This window comes from Corylus avellana, chromosome 3, assembly GCF_965113065.1.
Source record: "Corylus avellana chromosome 3, dhCorAvel1.hap1.2, whole genome shotgun sequence".
Taxonomy (NCBI): domain Eukaryota; kingdom Viridiplantae; phylum Streptophyta; class Magnoliopsida; order Fagales; family Betulaceae; genus Corylus; species Corylus avellana.
In genome coordinates, this window is record NC_142492.1 from 554,326 (window position 1) to 580,023 (window position 25,698).

The window sequence follows — 25,698 nt, forward strand, 5'->3', positions numbered from 1 at the left end:
CCTTAATTTGTTCTAGGGATCCCAAGAATTAGCGAGGCTGCTTTCTAGAGGATTTCAGTCAACTTGTATGGTGGGACTAGTTTTTTTTTTTTTGCAATATTTATCCATCTTAATTAGGACGTTTCTTCCATGGGTGATTGTATATGCATGAGAATCATTTAAATGACGTAATTCGAAGCGTAATCATTTAGTTTATAAAGTCGATAAGCCGTGAAGAAATTAAAACGTGATTGACCATGATGAATTTGACGCGAATACTACCAAACCATTAATATATTTCTAAAGGAATTATATATACAAAATGAAAACGAACCATAATATTGTATACAACAATTTGTATGGATAGTGGGAAAAAAGTGCTCAAAAGTCTTTAATTATGATATATATATATATATATATATATATGAGGGAAACAAAGGGAAGTTATTGAAGGCGATAATTCAACCATAAGCATATATATACGGATGGAAGATTATCATGTCTTTATTCATAATATTGTAAATAATTGTTGAACAAGATGTTTTATCATGATTTTAATGAAAGTTTAAAATTTTACCTAAAAAAAATTATACAGAAACGTATAACTAAAGTTCAAATTAATTGTCCAATTCTACCATAATTATAAAGTTAAAAACGTATATCGAAACATATGATATGTCCAATTCTACCATAATTCATGTGCCATATTGTACGTATAGTTTAGTTGAAGCTATATATAAATTGATTGTAATTAAGTTACATTTAATTTATATGTTTTAAACAATATTGACAATTTTTTTTTTTTGAATTGTTTATTTATTTTGTTAGTTATATTCTTTAATATATATTGATAATCAATTTTTGTTCAACTTTATTTTATTATCTTTACCCCTCTTAATTTGAGGATGAGATACTCTTTTCCATTTATCCATCTCTCTAGTCACATATTCTCAAAAAAGAAAAAGAAAAAAAAATTGTCCATTAATAACACACTTCAAATTAAGTTATATCATAAATTAAAAGGTACGTAATTGAGAATCATATAATATATAACCTTGAGCCATAATTATGATTGCACAAATATGCTGATATGAAATTATTAAAGCCCCGAATTAAGGAAATGGAAACTCTTCCATATATGTAGATTCGCAGCTTCAAGGGGAAAATAAATTTGTTTATGGCATTCACTTGGCGAATTTGAAAGTAGAACATTCTCCTACAGGGAATGTCTCGTCGATTCTAGTCCCCGACCCTCTCCTATTAATGTAGCCTGGATAGCACCATCTTTCAAATTCCATTTCCTCAAGCAAAAACAGCCCAATCTCTTTTCCTAACTCCACTATCTCCCATCTATTGAAAGGGTAAGCCGTCTTGTGGGTAATGTGAATTTCTCCTTTCTCTGTCAGCATCTCAATTGAACTCCTCATGAATCCCCTAACCAACTCCTGGTGAAGCCTGAAAAAAAACATAATTCTCATTAGTGACCATGACCAAACATGCTTGATTTCAGATGTTGATATATATAAATATGCATGTGGTTCGTTGAAATGCTTGGCCACTATCATTAACTTTTTCAAAACATTAAAAAAAAAAAAAAAGGAAAGAAAAAAAGAAAGAAAGAAAGAAAGAAGAGAAAAGCTTAATTACTCAATTTGGTAGTCATTATGCTCCTTCCAAGTGAAACCAGCATGAGGGAAATTAAAGACAACCCTGTCGAACAATTTCGAACGAAGGTGAGGGTGTCGATTCATAGTATGGGCATCCACATCATGCAAAACAGTGCATCTTCGATCCTCCAGTTCTTTCAAATTGCTCATGGCATTCGAATATTCAGTCATCAATACCTCTTTGGTATATATATATATATATATATATATACATGTCCAACAGCTCCCAGTTAGAAAGAAGTCCAAAAGTATATAAACAAACAAATGAAACAAATGCATAAGAAGAGTAAATGAAAGAATGTTTCCACCCAACTGATACCTTTGGAATCAAAAGAGGTGGCAATCATGTTCTCAGCAGTACCAAATGCTTTTGCTAAGCATACAGCAAAAGAGAAATCTCCCTCACCCACAAGCAGTATATTATGAGAGCTGCCATAATTTTTCTTTATCCTTTTCTTTGCTCCATTGTTATGTACACTACTACACTCATCACCCATTTGATTCGCTTAAACCCTTAAATTTAATCTTCAAACTTCTCCTCTACTCTAGTGTTTAATATTATCTTCTAATATATATGGATATATAGGAGTCGCACTCTTGGAGGGAGCCCATGCGTCCCGTTGGATTGAATGACCAATATTGGAATCAACAAGAAGAATTATGCACGCTTGACGCTGCTATATATGATCACTAAGACACCCTTTGAAGGCATGTATGGGAGTGATGGTGTCTCCTAGTTTTCCTTCGCCACATGTACGTACATGCCCATCATTAATTAACGTTTGTCCATGGTACCTCTTCAGATTCTTGGTTGAATGAGCGTTGGGATAGACAAGAAAAATTATGCTACTATCATTCAAATCAACGGCTACTCATTCCCGTATAAATACATCATGAATGAGAGTGATGAGGTCTCCTTTTCTGTGCATTTGTTTGTGTCTCTCTCTGTGTTGTTCACCTGGCAGCAGGAGTGGAAGAAAGAGAAAATTGTAAATGGGATCTTCGTGGTGGTCCTTTGGATTAATTTGGATATAATCCGAAATTCATTAAGGAACTATCTATGAGACAGGAACAAGATCCCCGGGCCCTATATATATAACAGGCTGTTTGAATTTCACCCAATTTAAATAGCTCTAACCTCTACAGGGATCTAGATCCACTGAAATTCTTAAGTGAATTTCAGTTTTTAGAATTTTAGATCTAGGGTTTAGGAGGCCTCGGACTTCCATCTCTACAGAGAGGGAGGTGTGGGGCTCGATGTTTTGGAGGCCTCGGACCTCCCTCTCCATAGAGAGGGAGTTGTGGGGCTCAATGTTTCAGAGGCTTCGGACCTCGGGTGGTCCGAAACAAATAAGTACAACAACCTTCTATCACCAAAACTGTCCAAATTACATAAAATTTCAGCAACCAATTTATAGGGGATCTTGGGGAAAGACTTTTACACAATGGAATAGTCATTGGAAATAGGACCAACAATTTTTTTACACGACCCGCAAACTTGACACGAACCTATGCATTGACACTACCAAAAACTAGTAATTTTTCACATGACCGACAAACCCGACATAATGAACCTAATATAAAAGAGAAATGATATAGTGCAATAAAAAGATTATTTATAGCCCATAAAAATCCTAGGTTGTAAGAGACCATAGGCCTCATCCATAGTTGTTGTGGTCCCACCTGCTGATGAACATATGGCTTCTTACCACCTAAGACTTTTATAGGCAAAAAATGATCTTTTTATTGCACTATAATATATCTCAATATAAAATTAGAGGGTAAAGATTGAGATATTTGACCCATTTAATTAAATGGGTCAGCTTCTAGTTGACCTATATAGTCTTATACCAATTTCTTAACATAATTCGAATCTGACACGAACATGAATTAATTACCAACCCTAATTGGAAGTAAAATGCTTCTTCTTATTTCGTTTAAATTTGCCCATGTAATAATCTTATTGCAACGCGTCTTTAGTTTAGGAAAAAAGGATTATATCACTTGGACTCGATCTTGGAGTAGTAAAGTAAAATGATCATAAAGGATATTTGAGTTGGAGATTTCATGCAAGATTAGTTCGCACGGGTCAAACAAAAATAAGAAATTAATTAGTTTTACGTTGAATGTTAATAATAAGAATAAATTTAGTTGATATGATCACACAATTACTTACTAGATTTTTATAAAGTGAACTGGGATGTAGCTATTGACTCTACCAACATGCGATTGGGGGTAGGCATTATCTTGAGGGATCACCAGGATATGGTGAGTGCATCTAGAAATCATACTGCTATAAGTATTTTAGTTGGGCATGTGGTAGCGAAAGCAATAGCGTTATTGAAGGCAGTGGAACTCAGTCATGATTTGGGAATTGGGGTTACCAAGCATAATTTTGGAGGGCGACTCATTGAAAGTAGTAAATGCGGTCAAAGAAACGGGGCAAAATTTGAGCAAATATGGACAGATTGTATTAAAGTATTCCTATAAGGGCTAAGGAGTTGGCACATTTGTCATACCAAGAAAGAGAATATTTATCAATTTAGTTAATTAGAAGAATGGAGAGTTTCAATTTTGCCAAGAAGCAAAGTCATTTTCCCTTGAAATTGTGGATCTATACTAGAGGGCTCAGCCTTTTATTTTGAGGCTTAAAAATCATTGGAAAAGTTACATATCTCGTCGTTGAGGTTTGCCATATACAAACTGATCCAAAGATATCAAAAAGTTCTTCAAGGTACGTAAGCTTCAAGTTCTTCAAAAAATAAATACCAAAAAAAAGTACTACATTGATATCATAATCTTGAGCAATCTGGTTGAAGTATGCTGACATGAAATACGACGCTCATATAAAAATTGTGAAAACCCTAAATTTGAAAGTAGAGCAATATTTTCCTACAGAAAATGTCTCGTCGCTGAAACGCCCAGATCCTCTCTTATTAATGTAACCAGGATAGTTCCTAATTGCAAATGGAACTTTCTCCAGAAAAATCATCCCTAAATCCATTGCTAAATCCACTATCTCCCACTCACCGAAAGGGCCAGACGTCTTGAGGGTAATGTGAATTTCTCCATTGAATGTCATCTCACTTGCACTCCTCAATAACCCCCAAACCAACTTATTCCTGTTAAGCCTGCCAAAAAAAAAAAGGGGGGGTTAAATACCTTATTGACTCTTTATTTTTTCCTTTCTAGGGTTTCATTTTTATCATAGAAGGTACCTATGATTTTCATAAAGACGGAGATAGTACCTCTGTTAAAATTACGTCTAAAATTTAACAGAACACCACATCAGCACAATAAAAAAATCGACACGTGTCATATAATTAATATTTTTTAAAAAAAGATTAAAAAATTATATTTAAAAAAAAAAAAAAAAAAAAAAAATTCATGATGGCTACGCGCGGTTTAAACCCCAGGGGTAATAAAGTATTTAACAAAAAAACAAAAAAATGATTGATCTCATTATTTAGTGACCATGACCAAGCATGCTTGAATTTTGATGTTTATATTTGTTTTGTTGAATTTCAAAGGCCATTCTCAAAAACTTTATCAAAACATTAAAAAGACAAGGAATTAAAAAAAATAAATAAATAGAAGAACAGAAAGGCTTACTCAATTTTGCGATCGTCATGTTCCGGCCAATATTAATGGAAACCAGCATGAGGGAAATTGAAGACAATCATGTCGAACAATTTAGAATTAAGGAGAGGGTGTCGGTTCATAGTATGGGCATCCACATCATGCAAAACAGTGCATCTCCTCTCCTCCGGTTCTTTCAGATTGCTCATGGCATTCGAATATTTCTCCATCAACACCTCTATAGTATACATCCGAAATTCTATAAACAAACATACCAATATTGTATTAAATAGAGAGAATAGAAACAAATGTCCAAGATTAGTACGTAATTTTTTTTAGACATATCATGTATGCATACTATTGATTACTATATATTGTAGATCATAGTTTAAATAATGTTGAAAGGCTTAGTGCAGATAGGATTTCTTGAATATACTCTGTTGATTACCCAACTAATTAATAACACTTCAGAGAGATGGAAGAACAGGGTAATTGAACACAGGTGATACCTTTGGAATCAAAAGAAGTGGCAATCATGTTCTCAGCAGTGCTAAATGCTTTGGCTAAGCATACAGCAAAAGAGAAATCTCCCTCACCCACAAGCAGTATTTTTTGAGAGCTGCTATAATGCTCTATCCATTTCTCTCCTCCATTGCTATCTACACTGCTACACTCACCCATTTGATTCTCTTTAACCCTTAAATTAATCTTCAAACTACACCTCTACTCTCTAGTGTCTAACATCTTCAATATATATATATATATATATATATAGGAGTACTCACACTCTTGGAGGAGCCAATGCGTCCCGTACTGGATTGAATGAGCATTGGGACAAGATGAATTATGCTTCTATCATTAAGACACCCGCACAAATTCTGACTGCTGCCAGCAGCTCTCATTTTTTAGTTCTTGGATCGTTTCGAAGGTATATAGATGTGCCAATTATTGTACACATTAGTTGTAAAATGGGTCGCTTCCCATTTAGCATTTGGAAGCATTCTCGATAATTCTTCTTTTCTTTCGGCTTTAAGAATTAGGAGTATTGTCAAAGACTCTTTCTTGTAATTTTTTTATTTTTTTATTTTGTCTCCTTTATCCTTTCCCGAAGTTGAAAAAAATCATAATAATAAAAAAAAAAAAAAAAAAGACACCCGCACAAATTCAATGGCTAGTTTTCCTTCCCCACACCACATGCCAAAGTGTCTACCAACTTGGTTCATGGTCCCTCAATCTCTAGATTCTTGGTTGAATGAGCATTGGGATATACATGAAAAAATATGCTACTTTCATTAAAATTACCCACTCATTTCCGAAGAAACACAAGTTTCGAAGGCTTCAATGAGGTGTTTAATGATGTCCATGTACCAACGTGGTTCATTGTACCTCTCTTTATATCCTTGGTCGGGCCTTGTTTGCTGAAGTTGTTGAAAGAATATCCATATGAAGGGAAGGGTTAGATTTTGTAGATGTTTGCTCAAGTTTGGTTGGGCCCTTTTTGTGCATTTCTTTGTCTCTCTCTTTGAATTCCATCCAATTCCTCTCAATGCCAGAGATCCACATCCTCCTCCCTAGGCAGCCCGTGGAGTACACGAATGAAGAAGAAAGGGTGGGGAGGGTGAAGAAGAGGTTGGCCCAATATTGGTAGAGGAGAGGCGCAATAAAATATAAACTCTTTAATTATATTTTATCTAAACTCTTTAATTATATAAAGGCCTTAAAGGGGCAATCTATCCCTCCCCACCGTGGTCTTCGCCACTAGAAAAGAAGGTGGGAAAGAGTGGGTGGAATAGAGGAAGAAGGCAGAGCTCTTCCCTTCTCCCCGGGCACTCACAAGCGAGGTAAGAGTCCCGTACTTTGAAGATGGAGAACTCTTGCAGAAAAGAGAGGAGATAGATATCATTTGACGACGCGTTTTAGAAAAGTTTTAAAAGCATTAACAAAAAACTACAAATACAAAACACTTCAAATTATTCACCTTTACGTCACGTAACACTTTTTCAACCAAAAAGCAACCTCTGAAAGTATTATCAAACGAACCATAATTTATCTCTAAAAACTTGCTTCCCTAAGGCAAGTTGGTACAGCATACATACAATACAACCATTTTGCACAAAAAGGTCAAATTATTAACATCTAAACAGAATGTGTAGTGTGGATGCCCGCAAGAAATCAGCTCCCAAAAAAACATGAAACTGTAACAGATATAGAAACTTGAAAGAACCGACGGATATAGAAACGTAAAACATCAACCTTGATCCAACATCAACCTCGCCAGCTGCATTGACCTCAAAATAGCGTTCCTACGCTGAAGCTCACGCAAAACATATGTGTCACCATTCAAGGTTCTTCCTGGCATTTCTGCAGAGCATCTAAAATGAAACCTTGGTGCATGAATGTAGCTTGAATCAATCACATTTCTTCCAAATATTTCTGTTTGATTATTCAAGTGCCCATCAATCATCGCAAATCTTTCATTTCTGGCAGCGATTGTTAACGGCAACCGCACATCATCTGAAACTCGATCCTTCATTGAGTGACCTGCTCGAGGATGACTAAAATTACTTGAAGGTGAAAACTGCTGCATTTGGAATGGAGTCTCTAGAAATTGCTGAGATCTTCCATGTGCTGCCGGAGTCAAATGTTGTGTGAATGGCAAATGTACATCCTCCGAAACGTGTCCCATATTTGTTAAGTGACCTGCTCGAGGATAATTGAAATCATTTGAAGTTGAGCGCTGCTGCATTCGGAATGGAGTCTCTAGGAATTGCTGAGATCTTCCATGTGCTGCCGGAGTCAAATGTTGTGTGAATGGCAAATGTACATCCTCCGAAACGTGTCCCATATTTGTTAAGTGACCTGCTCGAGGATAATTGAAATCATTTGAAGTTGAGCGCTGCTGCATTTGGAATGAAGTCTCTAGGAATTGCTGAGATCTTCCATGTGCTGCCGGAGCCAAATGTTGTGTGAATGGCAAATGTACATCCTCCAAAACGTGTCCCATATTTGTTAAGTGACCTGCTCGAGGATAATTGAAATCATTTGAAGTTGAGCGCTGCTGCATTCGGAATGTAGTCTCTAGGAATTGCTGAGATCTTCCATGTGCTGCTGGAGCCAAATGTTGTGTGAATGGCAAATGTACATCCTCCGAAACGTGTCCCATATTTGTTAAGTGACCTGCTCGAGGATAATTGAAATCATTTGAAGTTGAGCGCTGCTGCATTCGGAATAGAGTCTCTAGAAATTGCTGAGATATTCCATGTGCTGCTGGAGCCAAATGTGGTGTGAATGGCAAATGTACATCCTCCGGAACTTGTTCCATATTTGTTAAGTGACCTGCTCGAGGATAATTTAAATCATTTGAAGTTGAGCGCTGCTGCATTTGGAATGGAATCTCTAGAAATTGCTGAGATATTCCATGTTCTGCCGGAGCCAAAGGTGTAACCCTTCTAGTTGCTAATGGCAACCATACACCCTCTGAAACTTGTTCCATATTTGTTAAGTGACTTGCTGGAGCCAAATGTCTTATGTCTCTAAGCGACCTTTTAGTTTTATGGGACAATCTGAATTTAAAGGTGCTGCACTCTCCCAAAGGAAAGGGTTCATCACATCTTGAACCATCCCCTCGCTTATTTTTGTAACCTGGGTAGTCTTCTATCTTGAAATCAACACACTCGGCCAATATCAAAGAGTTCTGTAAAGCAAGTTCCTCTATATTCCATTGGCAGAATGGAGCTGTAGTTTTGTGGTTTACATGAATCTCACCGCTAGCTCGGAGCATGCCTCTTGCATTCCTGAAGAAGCCATCCACAAGATCTCTATGCATCCTGTATAGTGAATCAAAAGATTTCATAGAAATCTTTGGACCTAGCATAGAGAGGCAATTATATATATACCCTTAGCAGCAATGGTATTCATATCCTAACATTATCCGCATCATGCACATCAAAAGATGCCCAATGAGGGACTCTTCATAATACCTCTCCTATTCCGATATGGATTCGTGAGTATTCGCCACAATACTACCTAAAGGCAATGGCTTCACAAAGCTACACACTCCCACACACCAAACACCCATATGACAATGTCCCCATCACACAATGATTAAATTCAGAAAACCAAAATGGATGCTTCCAATTTCTTATTTGTATAAAAATGACACCTAAGTTTATTACTATTTCCCCTGCTTCTGCAAATGAGACTTATCCAATAAATTTCAACTAGTTGTTCAAATCATCTGATTTATGGCACTATTTGTAAATAAGTGTGCCAAATGTGCAACAACTAGGATGACTTAATTGCCAAAACATGAAATTCCCATGCCAAAGACAACATTATTGGAAAAAGGATAAAAACAATTTTAAGAGACAATCAATACAAATTACAATCAAAACAACTTACTTAATCAGATGTGCATTGTCTTCCTTTCCAAAGAACCCTGCATGAGGAAAGTTGTAGATAATCCGATCGAATTTCCGCATTTTCAGATCAGTATGAAATTTCATTTTAGTCGCATCCACTTCATGTAAGAGGGATGCCCCCAGCTTTTTTAAATTTACCAAATTCGATTTTGCCGCCTTGTACTTCTTGATCACCACATCTAATTCAACAAAAAGCACTGACAATATAAGCTAGCCAAAAGTAAAAAACATAACAAGCGAGGAAAGATGAATAATTGAAACATCTACTCTTAATATAGCTTTAAAATCCAACATAAAAGTTGCAACACTTACAAATGGTATAACCAACTTTTCTTTCTAAATAACCTGCTTGCCTTGGCATTGAACATAAATTATTAAATTCTAATGTTTTGTTTGGAGGCAGAGAAAAAGATAGAGTAAAGAAATTCGAATTAAATTTGTATAGATTTTCCGAAAATTCTGCTTGCATTTGCTACCGTAAATTCCGCTCACATTCCATAATTAATGATCAGAATAGCGAATTCACCAAAACATGTTAATAACTAAACTAAATTTTCTCCCAAAACTGAATGCAAAAACATAAACTTATATCGCATACAATCAAAACATATAATCAAACCCATTTTTCTTTCTTTCTTAGCATATGAAAGTTAATAAAGAAAAAAAAAAAACTGAGGCTCCCAGAATCCCAACCTAAAATGAAAGTTATTTTCCTTTATACTTGCCCTAGACCCAAAAAAACCAAGTTCCCCAAGATTACAAACACAAGAAAACAAAGCTAAGAGTTCCCTCGATTAAAAAACCAAGAAAGCTTACATCTTTCACCAAAAAACAACATTAGAATTTATAATGCAAATACATATATACGTAGACATAGATATATACAACAAACACACAACAGAGTGTGTGTGTGTGTGAGAGAGAGAGAGAGAGAGACCATAAGAGTCGAGAGAGGAAGCGAGGATATTGGAAGCGGAGCCAAAAGACTGAGCCAAACTCAACGAGAAAGAGAAATCTCCATCACCCACCAACAGTATTTGATGAAACGACGAATAATGCTTCACCCATTTCTCTTCTTCTTCTTCTTCTTCTTCTTCCTCTTCTTCCACTCCCACTTCACTCTCTGCCTCCTCATCATTCGCCATTGACGCTTTCGTTCTCAGACTCTGACAGAGAAACAGAAAGGGAAAGAGAAAAAGAGAGAGATATCAAACTTGAACAAGAAGTCCAACAAAAATGGGTGAGTGACTGGTGTATTTCACATCAACTACAGTATTTAGTCCAACTCATTTACCAAACACTATCTTAAGGAAACTTGCATGAGTGAGTGGTGTATTTCAATTTAGGACCGTAATTTCCGACAACATCCTACAATCCAGCTTTAAAAAGTAATATAACTCAATGTTACGCTAATTTTTATTTTTTTACATAATTTTTTTTAGACTTATAAGTGATTTTTAAAATAATTATTAAATCAAAATCTAATAAAAATTTATCTCATATTTGATAGTGATTTTAAAAAATAATCTATAAGTGTGAGAAATTTGTGTAAAAAAATAGAAGTACGTATAACATTATTCTTTTCGTTAATGATTTAAACCCTCCTAAACAATTTACTAAAAACAAAAACTCTCCTAAACTATTAAAAATAGAGATTCTCCAAAGTTGGAATGAAAGAATCATCTCCATTTTAATTGTTAGTAGAAAAATGAGGGGCAAAATTGTCTCAACATTATAATTAGGACAATTTTGCCTTTTAAAAAAAAAAAAATTAACCAATTTTTCAACGTTTCAATTGAAAGCTTCATGCGTGTATGCATTTATGTGGTGAGACTTCCTCGGAAAATGATCCTCTCCATTTCAAAATCCTCCAATTTTCTTTATTTAGTGCATTTTAAAGGGTAGTATTGTCCAATAATTTTAATGATGGCAGTGCATTAAATGCAATACCCTTCAAAATGCATTAAATTAAAAAAAATAAAAAAAATAAAAAAAATAAAATTGAGGAATTTTAAAATGGAGAGGATCCTTTTCCTCCTCGTCGTTTTCTATCCCAAGGATCCGGCTTACATGCTGTTATTTTAATAACAGCATGTATGTTGGAGTTGAATCAACGGTAAAATAACAGCATGTAAGTCGGAGTTGAATCAACGGTCAAGATTAAATTTTAAAATTACCTTACTTTTAGAAGCATTTAATAAGAGAGAGAAAATGAAAAGAAATTTTGAAAAATTCAATCTTAACTGTTGATTAAACTACAGCATGTAAGCCAAATCCCTATCCCAATAGATAGGCCCATTAATGTTTGTTGAGCAACGTGATTCATGGTGCCTCTTTGAATTCTTGGTTGGGCATTGTTTGAAGAGTTGGTGATATATAGAAGAAGCAAAATATGAAAGATTAATAGGAAGGGTTTGATTTTTGGTTGGGCCCTTTGTGTGCATTTGTTGTTTGTGTGTCTTTGTTTAGGTAGCAAGAGAGAAAGAAAAAGAACGTGGTGAATGGTATTTTCGTTGGGTTCCTTATCGACTGAAATCAAACATAATCTCCAACTCATTTTGGACCCTACTTGACATAATCGAATGGTCCATTGCCTATGGGCCCTAGTCCTTAGGATAAGTTTGGTTGACCGAAAGTTATTAAGAACAAAAGAAGTTATAATGAAATAATTATTTTTATTCATTCGTTTAGTGATAATACGAGTGACCAAATTATTTTTAACTGGAATGGAATTATATTCCAACAAAATTTTCTAAAATAGCCTTACTTATAAAATAACACAAATATAGCACCCTCTGCCTCTTAGTCGGCGCTACTGCACGGGGTTGGTTCAATGACCCAATCAAGTGGCTGCAACCACTAGATCAAAGCTCATTGTCGGCCACCGCTTGGCCCAACCCATCACCGACTACTACTGACCACCGCTCGGTTGGGTTGAAAGAAATTTTTTTAATCCAATTTATTAAATTGATATTTATTCTTAAATCACATTTTATTGATCGAACCTACAATAAGGGCATTTTTGTGCTTTGCATTTCAAAACTTCAACTCTACTTTTATTTTACTTTTATTTAAGCTCCATAAGGAAATTGTCCTTTTTTCAATTTTCTCAACAAAAAAGAAAACACACTGAGTGATTTTTCTTTCCCTTTCCATCCATGATATCAGGACGTACATAAATATATGAGTCACCCTACTCCATGATACACGAGGAATGGACAGAAATGTACGAGTGATTGTAAACGTGCACGTACATTACCATGCATATGGTACTCATCTAGACAAAAGCAAGAGACAACACTATGGTCGGTGAACACGAATTAATTTTTATGAATTACAGTACTCTAATTAAAGCCATATTAACTGGAAAGGTGTATATATAATTAATCATTTAAATTTTTTAAAATCACTAATTGGTATTATATTCACCACATGTTTAAAATCTCAATCATGAAAATAGAGAGTAATATATATACCTCATTAAATAAAATCAAATCAAATTTCGATCATGAAATAGATTTGTGAATTCAAAACATGTCTCCATGTGAATATTCAGGGATTTCTATATTGATATTTAAAACCATTATACACCCTTACAACTTCTACATCAATAATATATAAGGGAAAAGGATCCTCTCCATTTCAAATGAAATTGAGAGTATTCATTTAGTATAAAATAAAGGGTAATATTGTCTTAATATTAATGTTGAAAGACAAAATTTACAATATTACCCTTTATTTTACACTAAATGAATATTCTCCATTACATTTAATATTAAGAAATATTTAAGCCACCCTTAGTGTGTTAGGGGTGGCCGCAATCCACCTCCCAACCTACCATATACAATAAGGGTCCGTTTGGGAGTGGGATTTCAATAAGTGTGATTTTAAAAATTGCGTTTTTGAAATCGCTATTTTTTAAAATCATATATGCATTTGGTTAAACATGTTAAAAAATATTTTTTTTATCAATTGAATGTTTGGATAACATTAGCATATAATTGCGATTTCATTGCCAAATAGGTAAATATTGCGCCAAATATTGTTTTAAGAAAAATCGTGATTTTGGTTTAAATTTGCACTTTTTCAAATAAGCACCCCTAGTCAGCTTATAAAAATCGCATATTTTTCCACGATTTTAAAATTTGCATTTTTAAAATCGCAATTCCAAACACTCCAAAATTGCGATTTGGTTTAAAAACGCAGATTATTTTAAAAAAAATGCACTCTCAAACGGACCCTAAATTTATTTTATTATTTTGGTTTTAAAAGAGATTTTACCAAAATGAACATTAATATACATAGTAGAATACCACTCTAGCCCAAAAGTCTAAACTAAAGGGTTTGGGTTCACTTAGGAATATTAACTACTATTTTTCTTTATATTTTTCTTAATGTGAGACTTAACACTCATATGTGCACTCACAACATTTTTTTTTTTTGAAGAAAACTTCTTGTGTTATTATTGAGAAAATCAGAAAGTGGAGAAAAAACTCCAACAAACGATCAACAAGATGGAGCTAACTGCTCCATCAAAACAATATCACTAATACAATCTGGAATGGAATCCCTCCATATTCTATCGTTGACATTTGTAGTAGCCATCTTCGCCCGCCGGTGTGCACTCACAACATATATTATAGGAAAGATGACAGAAAAGTAGTCATGTGGCATGCTGGCCCATGCACATGGTCACTTTTCCATCCAAACAAGTTTCTAGAAGTGCAAACGACTTCTGTGTGCACCATCTCGTTAATTAGACAGGTATCAATCTTGTGTTTGAAAGCATTCTAAATTCCTCTCCATTATGTCTTTAGAATTAATGGTGAGAATGACCTCGGCCCCTGTGTAACCCTTACCCTTGTTTGTATACGCTAAAAAAAAAAAAAAAAAAATGGCCGAGTGTAGTGGAGTGGCTTAAATGCAATATATTGTTATATCACAACTATGATCTGTTTAAGGGAGAAAATAAAAAAATGACTAGTAGTTGAAGGAACCAAAGTATATATATTTATCGATCCCTTTATATCAGTTGCAAAAACAAATTAAATGAAGAAAATGTTGACGGGAGGAAACCTGAAATGCAAGGAAAATTTGGAAAAACATTGCATCTAGCTAGACATGACATGTTTAAAGTTTTTATGTTACGTAAGAACAATGACAACCATTTGTTCATCGCCAAAGGACACACTGCACAGACATTCCAAGTTCCGATACAAGAAACCAAAACAATTAATTGTGATTCGTGGACCACTAGAACTAGTTAAGAAAATCTAAGAGATGCAAAGAGAGAAGTTTATTGCTCAACATTCACTGAGAGGTAGACGGTAATATATATACAAAAGGTACACTGAAAAATAAGGAATGAAAACATATACTGATTTACAATAATAAAGAAGATATCAATTACAGCCCAATTACCTTATGTGAGATATATTCTGTTGATGTGTTTCCTTATAGCCGTTGAGAGTTTTTTGCTATTTTTCCTTACTGATGTGTTTCCTTGTAAATCTTGAGAATGCCTTGTTGTCTGCACATTAATGGTTTCCTTGTAAGGCAGAGAATGTTTCCTTGGTTGGTTGCCCATGCTTTCCTTAGCTGATGTCAACATTTCTCCACAGCTGTAGAATATAGGAGCTGATCGCTTGACAGCTTGCATGGTTGATAATGTTTCCTTTATTGGTGTCAACGGGTCTTCACAGCAGGATGTCATAGCTGGATGGTTGACAGCTTGCAAGGCTTTTGCTGTTGTGGAATTCATACTGCTAACAGAACTAGGCTCTTTGGAAAAGTCTTGCTATCTTCAATTATAAATAAGTTAGGGTTACCTCTCCCTCAACACATTCAGCTGATCTAACTCACAGCAATCCAGATACACAAGAGTGAGAGAGAGATGGAAGTTGCTCAAGTGCTTCACATGAATGGAGGAATGGGAAATACAAGTTACGCAAACAACTCCCTACTTCAGGTAAACTCGGTAACTTACTCGTGAAATACTTAACTGAAATAAAATAACTATAGAGTCAGGGTTTGGATTATTGCTTATTTCTTATACACAAGAACTTGTAGAAATATGTTGAACGTATGATCTATGTTGTAGGAATCTCCCGTTAGGGTGGATATCCAATGGAGGACAAGAGCAACGTGAAAATGAGAGAATGAATAATAACGTACGTTCATCTCATTATCAAACTCTATTTATAGAGTTTGAATATGACTCTTCATCAAGAGTCACAACTTGTCACTCTATCATAACCTCCATGGAAGGTTGTGATTGGCTATGGGAATGACCACACTAGTTATGGTGTGATCACCCTTTAAACCATCATCTCCCACTTGATCACACTTTAACATTATGTAATCTAGTTGAACATTATCACTTTGGTACCAAATGTTATTTTTATCCATGTCAACTCTCATCTGTTTAATTTACAGATCGGCATTAGATTATGACATTTTACAATGTGTATACAATTTTGTCATCTTATCTAATCGCACCTTTTTCTATATATTTTTCACACTGCTAATATATTAAGGTGACTTCATTTCGTTTTTAACTAAACGAATGACATCAATTCTCTGTGGTAAGGAACACCGGTTCACACCTATTCCACAATTGACGATTTCAGCCATACACAAAACTATGTGCTGACCTGCACTGATATTTTTAATCAAGTGTTTCCTTGATACCTTTCATCAGTGTCTTTTACACTATAAGATCATATATATATATTACCAACTTGTAACATAATGTCTCTCGGTGAACCTTACATTTATGAAAGTTGTAATATTATTTCTTAAGTGTTTTCTGTCTATTACCTGACCAATTATCCCCTTTTTAGAAACAGAATTGCACAAAATCGTTCATTCAGGCGTCCCTGAATCCTTCCGCTTGTGCTTAAACATATATGTAGCTACCACCTAGGTGTTTCTTAATCCCATTGTAGCTACATGCTCTTTGAATTTTTCCAAAGACAATCCTTTGGTCATAGGATCGGCTACCATCTCTGTTGAGGGTATATATTCAATTTTAATTTCCCCTCTTTCCACTATATCTTGAATATAGTGATAATTTACATCAATATGTTTGCCTTTGGAGCTTTGTGCTCCACTTTTTATTAAAGAGATAGCAGACTTGTTATCACAAAACATATTGACTGGCTTACTGTTTAAACCTAAATTTAAACTTTCTACAAAGCGTCTAATCCACACTGCATTACTTATTGCTGTGCTGCATGATATATATTCGGCTTCCATAGTGGATTTTGCAACGCAATTTTGTTTCTTGCTTAACCAAGAAATGGTTGTTCCACCAAACAAGAATACATATCCACTTGTTGATTTTCTATCATCAGCATCCCCAGCAAAATCCGCATCTGTGAATCCTTTAATTTCTAAATCACTTATACCAAAACATAAGCCCATGTTTTTAGTACCTTGTAAATATCTAAATATACGTTTTACTGCTTGCCAATGTGTCTTCCCTGGATTAGATTGATATCTGCTTACTAATCCCACCGCATAACAAATATCAGGTCTTGTAGTTGTCATTGCATACATGAGACTGCCCACAGCTTGGGCATAGGGGATAGATTCCATCTCTTGAATCTCTGTCTCATTTTGAGGACACATTGATTTATTCAAGTACTGACCTCTTGAAATAGGTGTTTTTAGAGGTTTACATTCATTCATATTAAACCTCTTAAGTATCTTTTCCAGATATTTTTCTTGATCCAAATATAATAATTTTAAATTTCTATTTCTAGAAATTTTTATTCCTAAGACATAGGTAGCAGTACCCATATCTTTCATTTCAAATTTGGATGACAAAAAAGATTTTGTTTTATTTATCATATCTGGACAGTTACCTGTTAGCAGTATATCGTCTACATATAATGATAATATAGTTAATTTATTATTTTCATTACATATGTAAACACAGTGATCTAGTGGACTTACCTCGAAACCAATTTCTAGTATTGCTTGATGGAACTTCAAATACCATTGCCTCGAAGATTGTTTAAGTCCATATAATGATCTTTTTAATTTGTAGACTTTCTCTTCATGTCCAGTGACCTGAAATCCTTCAGGTTGTTGCATGTAAATTTCTTCTTTTAATTCTCCATTGAGAAAGGCTGTCTTAACATCTAACTGATGTAATTCCAAATCCATTAATGCTACAATGGACATGATAATCCTCACTGAAGCGAATTTTGCCACAGGTGAGTATGTGTCAACGAAGTCTACACCGGGTTGCTGAGTAAACCCTTTAGCCACCAATCTAGCTTTATACTTTTCAAGACTTCCATCAGCTTTGAACTTCTTTCTTAGAACCCACTTGCATCCAATTGCTTTTCTTTGGTTTGGCAATTCCGTGAGTTCCCACACATCATTTTTCTGAATTGATTCAAGCTCTTCTTCCATAGCTTCCATCCATTTTTCAGCATCATGACTACTTACAGCTTCTTTAAAATTTGCTGGATCTTCTTGCAAATTTATATCATCTGTACTTAGCACATAATGATCCTTGAGTGTGGTTGATGGCCGTCTTTGTCTTTTACTCCCACTGTTTTGATTATCTATATCCAAATTGAGTGGATCTTTGGATTTTCTCTTGCTCCCACTATTCCGAATGTCTGTGTTATGTTCTTTTTCTTTCAAAGTAACTTGTGGTGTTTGACATTCAGAATATTCTTCTTGTAGAAGTCTTATTTCATCCATGGGAGTAATTTGATTGGTGTTTTCTAGAAATGCAGCATCCCTGCTTTCTATTAATCCCTTATCTGGATGGTAAAATCTATATCCACTACCGTTTTCAATATATCCTATAAATCTACATTCCCATGTTTTACTTTCTAACTTATCCCTTAAGGGTTTTGGAATAAGTACATGTGCCTTACATCCCCACACTTTGAGGTTGTAAAAATCTGGTTTTATGCCTGTCCAATATTCATAAGGGGTAAGAGGTTTTGATTTGGTTTTTATTCTATTAAGAATATATGCTGCAGTGGATAAAGCCTCACCCCAAAAATGAGTGGATAACTCAGCATATGCCATCATGGATCTTGTCATATCCATTAAAGTTCTATTCCTTCTTTCTGCAATCCCATTTTGTTGAGGCTTATAAGGCATTGTATATAAATGTCTTATTCCACTTTCTCTGCAGAAGGAATCCATGGCTTCATATTCACCTCCCCTATCATTATTCAAGTTTTTAATGGACCTTCCCAATTGCTTTTCTACCTCTAATTTATATTCTTTAAATTTTTCAATTGCATCAGATTTATGTTTGATAAGGTAGATATGTCCATATCTTGAATAATCATCTGTAAAGGTAATAAAGTATTCCATTCCTCTATGTGTTTTAGTTCTTAAAGGACCACATATGTCAGAATGAATTACTTCTAATAATTCTGATGATTTCCAGTGTTTTGAAAAAGATTTACTAATCATTTTTCCCTTAATACATGATTCACATATATTAAAATCTTCGGAATTAATTCTAGGTAGTAATCCACTCTTACTCATTCTTTTCATTTTATTTTTGTTAATGTGGCCTAATCTTAAATGCCATAAGAAAGAACTATCTTCAGACACATATGAATACTGTGAAATGGGATTTTTATTATCAACCTTGAGTAAATACATATTGTCTATCTTTACACCTTTAACAGATAATTTTCCCTTACAAATATAGACCTTCCCAGATTTAAACTTAATCCCATATCCTTTGCTATCTAATACGGGAACAGATATTAGATTTCTCCGGATATTTGACACATATAAAACATTATGTAAAACAACGGAAGACCCTTTAACAGAAATCTTACATTTTCCTTCGCCTAGCACATCACTGTAAGTATTGTTGCCCATGTACACTCTGTGTTCTCCGACCTTTTTCTCTTTGAAATCTATGAAGAATTCTCGGTCTCTTGTAATATGTCTTGTTGCTGCCGAGTCTATCCACCAAGAATTTGAAGTCGGTTTTGCCATCATCACTTCAGTAATGGTCATTGCTATTTCTTTCTGTTTCTTGTCACCGTTGTTCTTTGGACAATTTGCCTTGAAATGCCCCATTTTTCCACATTTGTAACATGCTCCTTTGATTTTATTTTTACCTTTTGGCTTACCTTGCCATTTCTTTTTGAACTTTCTTGGCTTGCCTTTGTTTGCTGGAGCACGTGAAGTCTGAGTATTGATTTGAGCCATCATGAGGTTGCTGGATTGTCCTTCTCTCCTTCTTCTTTTCATCCTTTCTTCTTCTAATACAAGCAAAACTGGTAAGGAAATTATAGATATTTCTTTTCCACTATGGGTTAGTGATGTTACCACATGTTCCCAAGATAGAGGAAGACCATTAAGTATTGTGGTTACTTGCATTTTGTCGGATATTGGATGTCCGACAGATGCAAGTTCCTTTGCAATGAGTTCCATTTGGTTTACAAAATCGCCCACATAGTCATCCTCACTCATACGTGCACTATTATATTTATCTAATAATAGTTGTATATGAGTGTCAGACCTAGGGCCATACTTTTCCTCTAATGCTTCCATTATTTCCTTAGCAGTCTCGTATCCTTCAAAAAGTGGGATGATATTATCTTTCATGCTATGGAGGAGAGTGGCCTTTGCCATTAGGTCATCTTCCATCCATTTTTCCTTTTTCTTGACAGCATCATCATTTTTCTCATCTTCGACTTCAGGTCTTTTTGATGTAAGAGTGTGTAAAGTTCTCTCATGCGTCAGTACATAAGAGATATGTCGTTTCCACATTCTAAAATTGATTCCATTAAGGCTTTCGACCTTTGAGGAATCTATACCGCTTTTAATAGCCATTTTATAATGTGGATACGATAAACTTAATATAAATACTAATATTTGTTTACTATAACTGTAATGTATCAGATATTACATACATACACACCAACAGCAAAATTAAAAATGTACTTCTAAGTTATTACAAACCAACAAATAAAAATAGATAAGTTTATTTATTTTTATTTTTAGATCAGTCGTCTCTAGGATAGGTCAGCCTTGCCTGATAATCATTCATGCAAGCCCTGTAATATGGACGGTTTGGAACTGCCGGTATGAACTGGTCACCTCTTGGTGGAAGTGTGTATCGATTATTGCCCATTGGCCACAAATCCCTTGGACTTTGCTCAACTGTCCTTATGATCCTCAAAGGATGTGGACCCCTCAAGCGTCTATCACTTGAAATCTCGGATTGAGCTAAATCTGGTACTGTGAACTCCACTTCCTTATGCTCTGTAGGTGACAGCCAACACGGACGAAAAAACCTCCGATTAGATTGCCTCTGACCTTGATGAGAAGACTCACCCCTTTCCCAATTATATTTTTGGGAATTATAATTTGAAAACCCTGTAATACTCTTGCCCCTTAAATTAGCTTTCCAATGCCTTTGAAATGAGTTAAATCGGAGCTATAATGAGTAAGAACGGGTCAAAAAACTACCTGGAGGTCGAAAATGGTGAAATTTTCGGTACTGTTGAGCATAACCGGGTCGGATCCAACCGGAATTGGGCGGGCCGGGTCTTCAGGCGTGCCACGCGCTGTACAGGTCTGGCGCGTGGCGGGTTGAAAACGTGGGCTGGATCGGCGCTCCGGGTCGGATTGGACCACTGGGTCAAATCGGGGCTCCTAGTAGCAATGCGGGTCTCGGGTCGGTTCTGGACCGATTGTACTGGGCTGGGCTTGACCCGATTGGGCTTGGGCCTTTTTAGCTTGGGCTTGGGCTCTCAGTACGGATTTTCGGGCCGTATGCTTCCACTTGGGCCCGGTTCGGGTCACTTCTTGGATCGGGTTTTGAAAATCCGAAACGGTGTCGTTTTTGGATTTATCCAAAACGACGTCGTGTCGTTTTTTACGCGCCTGCTCGAGAGTTCGAACGTTGGCGTCGTTTCGGTATGAAACGACGTCGTCCCGAATGGGACTGTAGACGTTCTCTGCTGAGAACGAAACGGCGTCGTTCCTTTGAAGGGGAACGACGTCGTTTGGAGATGATGGGGCGCGCCCCTCTGGAGACGCCGAAACGGCGTCGTTCCGGGGGGCTGTAATGCGCGCCCCTGGGTCAGACGCTGGAACGGCGTCGTTCCAATTAAATGGAACGGCGCCGTTTGAGATGCCTGACGCAGGGGGGTCTTTGGCCCTTTCACTGTTGATCAAAACGGCGTAGTTTTGATCAACAGTGGTTTTATCTCCAGAAAAACTCCCAAAACAGCGATTTTTTTTAGAAAAAATTACAGAATTATTTTCTAAAAAATCAGAATTTTTAATTTCATCAACCCTAGAATTATTTTCTTCCCAAGAATTATTTTCTTCCCAAAAATTATTTTCTTTCCAAGAAGAACCAGAAACCGCACCTTTGGTTGGGGATGATTCACCAACGACGTCAAAACCGGGAGGAGGAGAATTTTGGCTTTGAAGATCCAGCGAAGGAGATGCATCAAATGGAGTTGCAAAGAATTCCTTCCAGTATTTTTGTTCCAGTAAATAGCATTTCTTCAAAGTTTCAAAATTTCCCGTAAATTTTGATCCACCAACAGTAACTTTGAGTAATTCTTCATGTGGGTTCGAAATGATCAAATGTAAATTGTAAAACGCCACAGAAGATGCCAATCCCAGACTTTGTCTGTTGATGGTTTGCAGAATTTCCCTCATGTACTCTCTATTTTCTTCATCAGAATCTTGTTTTTCTTCTTTGTCTTCCATAACCTTAACGCTCTGATACCACTGTAGAAATATGTTGAACGTATGATCTATGTTGTAGGAATCTCCCGTTAGGGTGGATATCCAATGGAGGACAAGAGCAACGTGAAAATGAGAGAATGAATAATAACGTACGTTCATCTCATTATCAAACTCTATTTATAGAGTTTGAATATGACTCTTCATCAAGAGTCACAACTTGTCACTCTATCATAACCTCCATGGAAGGTTGTGATTGGCTATGGGAATGACCACACTAGTTATGGTGTGATCACCCTTTAAACCATCAGAACTCATTCAAATTCTTTGTCTGGATCACTTTGGACAGCAAAAGGTAATATCGATGACGAAGCCCATTACAGAGGAAGTTATAAGCAATCTCTACAGCAGCATGTCGCCAAGGACGCTAGCCATGGCTGACTTGGGTTGTTCTTCTGGACCAAACACTTTGGTCCTCGTTTCTCAACTTATGGAGGTGGTTCACAATCTATGGCGAAAGCTAGGGCATGATCAATCACCTGAATATCAAGTGTTCTTGAGCGACCTTCCGGGGAACGACTTTAATACCATTTTCATGTCAGTTCCAAGCTTCCTGAAAAAAATGAGCCTTCAACTGGGGCCGGCCTCCGGTCCATGTTTCTTATCAGGAGTTCCCGGTTCTTTCTACGGCAGGCTTTTTCCGGCCAATAGTCTGCATCTTGTCCATTCTTCTTATAGCCTCCATTGGTTATCTCAGGTTAATTAATTACTCTTAATTAACAGAAAATACATATATTAATGTTATAATTAATATCCATATTCATATGATACGAGGTTGTATCATTAGGTTCCTGAAGGGTTGGGGAGCAACAATAAAGGGAACATTTACATGGCATCCACAAGCCCGCCAGGTGTACTTTGTGCCTACTACGAGCAATTTCAAAGAGATTTTTCAATCTTTTTGAAATGTCGTGCAGAGGAGTTGGTGGGAGGAGGAAGAATGGTTTTAACAATTCTGGGGAGAAGGAGCGAAGATCCATCTAGCAAAGAGTGTTGTTACATCTGGGAGCTTTTGGCTACGGCACTCAATGACATGGTCTCCGAGGTAACTTCTATGGATTAATTAATAGAAATGTTTCGTAGTCTTTAGTAATAATTTTACCATTCGGATTGCTAGTAGGTTTTATGTAGTAAATATGATAGAGTTCTTACATGGTCCAATTGCCTGAATCAGTCTGAAGCAGACGAGCTTTCTACATGAATAGGTGATTTTTATAGGAGCTCTCAAATTACATGCTAACACGTATTAATAAGTTATAAAAAAAAAAATTATATATCTAGCATTTTTCAATATCTATTGTGCTAAAGCATATGTTATAACAATATTTCAGGGCCTCATAGACGAAGAAAAATTGGATTCCTTCAACATTCCTAAGTATACGCCATCTCCATCAGAAGTGGAGTCCGAAGTTGTAAAAGATGGATCCTTCTGCATTGATCGTCTAGAGGTTTCTGAAATCAACTGGAATGCTTACGACAGTGAATCATTCAGCTCGTCCGATGCCTTTTCTGATGGCGGATACAATGTTGCAAAGTGCATGAGAGCTGTGGCTGAACCATTGCTTGTTACTCATTTTGGAGATGCAATCATTGAAGAGGTTTTCTGCAGATACAAAGAAATCCTTTCTGATCGCATTTCTAAAGAGAAGACACAGTTTACCAATGTGACCATTGCCTTGACTAAAAGAGGATGATTGAGGTCAAGATAAAAACATATATATATATATATAGAAGTACTTCCAAGTCTCCTTATGAATAAATCTCGGCCATCTCACATTTATGGCAAGTCGAGGCTTGTGGAAGAAAAATATCATAAAGTTAATTATAAGGTTATTAATAAATAATGTTAATCCAATCAAAGTCATTTCATCTTATGAATGAATCACCTCGTATGGTTGTCCAATAATAATGTGTGGTAGTTCCTTCAATAAAATTACAAAAAAAAAAAGTGGTTGTTCAAGCTATTATATTATTATTATTTTGAGGAATGATGTAAACCACATTTTTATTTCACAACTATCTTACAGTACTGATGTAGCAGTTCAACTAAACTTTTTAATTTTTTTCTTTTTAATAATAACGTATTCGATAATAAATTGAAATTGATACATCAAAATTAAATGTGAGATAAAAATATAATTACTAACATTATTGATCTTATGCAGCAATTGCATGTACTCATATTTGAACATTATCCGCATCATGCACATCAATAGATCGATGTCCATTGATCGACTCTTGAGAACACTACTACTCCAATTTCGACATAAATTCATAAGTATTTGCCACAATATTGCCTAAAGGCCATGCATGGCTTCACATCATAAATTCGAGATATGCATTGATCTCTCCCAGATTTCAAAAACTGCTTGGGGCTTTCCACATTATCTCTACTGCTATTGCATGGCGCCGTTTCTTATATATGCATGATGGCCCATCAAATTGTCTCCTTGGATGATCTTTATGCAATACCATAAAGAGTAATGCAATACTTACTCCTACATTTAAATCCCACGGTAAATAAAAGTTCTTTTCTATAATAATACTTCACCTCTAAGCTGAACAAACCTTAAAACCAAGCTCCCCAAAAAGTAACAAGGCCCTCTTAAAAGACAGAGAAAGAGAGCATTAGAAAGCTTGGACAAAGCACAACTCCTCAAAAACATTTCATTTTCTATTGCTGCAGCAATCATACCCTTTTCCGGAATCCATACGCCATGTGCCTTGTATGTAGCATTACTCTTATAAAAAATGCAATTTCGCATTACATGCTAAATACAAATTTACTTTTTCACCATCCGCGTCACATATCGAAAATAGGATTCCAAAAATATCGACAAGACATAGAGTTACGAATGCAGATAGAGAGCTAACAAGAAGGCACAAACAACTCAAATACATCCAAAAGATGGTGAACCCCATGAAGATGGGTTTGGTTTGGGTTGATATTGAAGATCATGTGCTGAAAGCTTTACTTGTGTAAGACCAAATTCTAAATATAAATTTATGTGCTGAAAACGTACAAGTCATGAGCTGATCGTGATAGCCCTAGAAGATTTATCCTTAGGCCTCAATCACAATCAGTACTCTTTTTCACTTTTTTCTTTTCTTTTAATTTAATAAATTAAGAACATCTACATCGGACATTGGGAATTTGGGATACATTTAATTCGTAAATGCACACTTATCATATGATTCACTATTTTTGCTTTGCTTACCCATTAAGGAATCGTTTCCACCCGTCGTCACCCCTTTGACAAATCTTATATCATCAACACGTGCCC

General features: G+C 35.7%; 3 protein-coding genes and 1 pseudogene across 3 annotated transcripts; 1 reads left to right on the forward strand and 3 right to left on the reverse strand.

The window, feature by feature from the left end:
* Positions 1-1,163: 1,163 nt before the first annotated feature.
* LOC132174619 (uncharacterized protein At4g26485 pseudogene) lies at positions 1,164-2,143 on the reverse strand (annotated as a pseudogene).
* Positions 2,144-4,488: 2,345 nt separating this feature from the next.
* On the reverse strand, positions 4,489-5,906 carry LOC132174618 (uncharacterized protein At4g26485). The gene is given in 3 exon segments (XM_059586251.2): positions 4,489-4,777; positions 5,259-5,463; positions 5,735-5,906. Coding segments are annotated over 3 exon segments (666 nt in total).
* A 1,283-nt stretch (positions 5,907-7,189) lies between these two features.
* LOC132175272 (uncharacterized) lies at positions 7,190-10,870 on the reverse strand. Its single transcript, XM_059587157.2, has 3 exons — positions 10,584-10,870; positions 9,627-9,825; positions 7,190-9,052 (listed from the first exon to the last, which is right to left on the reverse strand). The coding sequence occupies exons 1-3, from the start codon at positions 10,789-10,791 to the stop codon at positions 7,474-7,476; spliced, it is 1,986 nt and encodes a 661-aa protein (XP_059443140.2). The 5' UTR covers positions 10,792-10,870; the 3' UTR covers positions 7,190-7,473.
* Positions 10,871-15,471: 4,601 nt separating this feature from the next.
* On the forward strand, positions 15,472-24,138 carry LOC132176079 (S-adenosyl-methionine 4-1-methyl-2-pyrrolidinyl-3-oxobutanic acid methyltransferase). Its single transcript, XM_059588201.2, has 4 exons — positions 15,472-15,614; positions 22,704-23,111; positions 23,202-23,459; positions 23,746-24,138. The coding sequence occupies exons 1-4, from the start codon at positions 15,540-15,542 to the stop codon at positions 24,106-24,108; spliced, it is 1,104 nt and encodes a 367-aa protein (XP_059444184.1). The 5' UTR covers positions 15,472-15,539; the 3' UTR covers positions 24,109-24,138.
* Positions 24,139-25,698: the final 1,560 nt, after the last annotated feature.